This window comes from Octopus bimaculoides, chromosome 14 (assembly GCF_001194135.2).
Source record: "Octopus bimaculoides isolate UCB-OBI-ISO-001 chromosome 14, ASM119413v2, whole genome shotgun sequence".
NCBI classification, from domain to species: Eukaryota; Metazoa; Mollusca; class Cephalopoda; order Octopoda; family Octopodidae; genus Octopus; species Octopus bimaculoides.
In genome coordinates this window covers 14,239,311-14,241,423 of record NC_068994.1, presented here as the reverse complement: position 1 = coordinate 14,241,423, position 2,113 = coordinate 14,239,311, and the positions used below count along the sequence as shown (strand labels likewise).

General features: G+C 34.5%; 1 protein-coding gene across 1 annotated transcript in view; it reads right to left on the bottom strand.

Moving 5' to 3' along the window:
* Positions 1-2,113, bottom strand: part of LOC106880816 (protein unc-79 homolog) — a 63,435-nt gene that overhangs the window by 7,201 nt on the left and 54,121 nt on the right. The window contains exon 25 of the mRNA XM_052973022.1: positions 819-920. Within this exon, the coding sequence (XP_052828982.1) occupies positions 819-920 (102 nt within the window). The remainder of the gene's footprint in view (positions 1-818; positions 921-2,113) is intronic.

Genomic DNA, 2,113 nt, shown 5'->3' with positions numbered 1-2,113 from the left:
TCTCTCTCTCTCTGCTTTTTAGATTTTACACTTGCTGCTAGGTACCAAATTCTTCAGTCTGTTATTTCACTCAAAAGTATTTTTGCATGTTTCTAGTCTGTGTGTAATTTTTGCAAAAAACCTTGGTTTTGGATTCAGTTCCACAGCACAAAACCTTGGGCAAGTATCTTCTACTATAACCTTAGGCTGACCAAAGCTTTGTGACTGGTTTTGCTGTATGGAGACTGAAAGAAGCTCATCATATATATACATGTGTGTGTGCACATGTGCATGCATGTGCACATGTGTTTATGTGTGAATGCATGCATATATGGGTGAGTGTATCGTTATGCTTGTGTTTGTCTCCTATAGCTTGAGAATCAGTATTGGTTTCTTTACTTAGTGGTTCATCAAAAGAGGACAATAAAATAAATATCAGACTATAAAACCAAGTACTGGGTTCTAAGACCCTTCATTGCAATGCTCCAGCATGGCTGCAGACAAATGACTGAAACAAGTAAATCATAAGAGATATAAGATAATACCAAAGAAATTAATAATAATAATAATAATAATAATAATAATAATAATAATAGTAATAATAATACTAATAATAGAGATGCTTTGAAAAGAAGATGCATTATGAAAGTCTACATGCGAAAGAGTAAATCAGTGGAGAAAAATTTTTTTTTGAATTAATAAAAAAAGATGTAGAAATTTTAATTAGAATGAAGTAATTCTAAAACAAATACAAAGAATTGTTGAAGAAACCTTTATAAGTGTGTAAGAGAATGATGGAAAGAGAATGATAAAGAGAAATAGATAAAGAAATATCGTACAGTGAAGAAATAGTGGTTGGCAATAAAAGGGGCATCCAGTTGCGAAAACCCCAGTCAAAACCTCATGCAATACGGTGCAGGATTGAGATGTGTATAAGGATTCTGTATTGCATACCCATCCAACCCATGCCAGCATGGAAAAACAGATTTAACAACTGATGACGATTGGTGATGGACATGAGGATGAAGAGGAAGACGATTATATAATAATGATTAGAATTATTATTATTAATATAAAGATTTATCATTATTACATTTATTATTGTTATTGTGCATAGAAAAAAAAAATGCAACAAATATACAAACAATAATGTAATGCAATGCAACACAGTATACTGAACAAACCATTTGATACGTTGTCATTATTATTTAATATGTAAGAAATATAAATTTTTCGCTACATGACGATTTGAATAAACGTGTATGTTGTTATAGAACTACTACCAATGAACTGTATGTGTGAATGTATGTGTCTGTATGTGTGTGTATTAATGTCTGTATGTGTCTACAGATGAGCGATTGTTATGGTTTCTGTTTAGTCATAATGCTACTCATACTAACAAACTAACAAACTGTTAGAATTCAATACATTTATTGTTGTTGGCACTCCGTCGCTTACGGTGTCGAGGGTTCCAGTTGATCCGGTCAACGGAACAGCCTGCTCGTGAAATTAACGTGCAAGTGGCTGAGCACTCCACAGACACGTGTAACCTTAACGTAGTTCCCGGGGGATATTCAGCGTGGCACAGTGTGACACGGCTGACCCTTTGAATTACAGGCACAACAGAAACAGGAAGAAAGAGTGAGAGAAAGTTGTGGTGAAAGAGTACAGCATGTGTACATATGTCCCAGAGCTGGTGCATGTCTCTGTGTGTCTCTGAGTTGGGTTTTTGCATATGTGTGTCTGTCTGTATCTGTGGATGCCTCAGAGTGCATGTATATGTATATATACATATATTTCCACTTATGCATCTAATCAAATTTTGGACATACACTTTTCTTATATACATCTGTATTGCCATAACCCATTGATGTTGCCATTCCCTATTTAGGCACAAATATAATTCTACAAATGTAATGTAGCTCATAAGATAATCATTCCTCTCTCATCTCTTTTTCTTATTACCACTGTATACTCAGCCAACATTTCGTTCTGAAACATATGTATATTGAGCTCTACATTGAGTTATTGGTCTTGCAATGCCCAAGTGAATAGACACACACACACACACACACACATCTACACACAATTAAAGATTACAAACGTCATTCAGGAATAGCAAAAGCAAAGAATA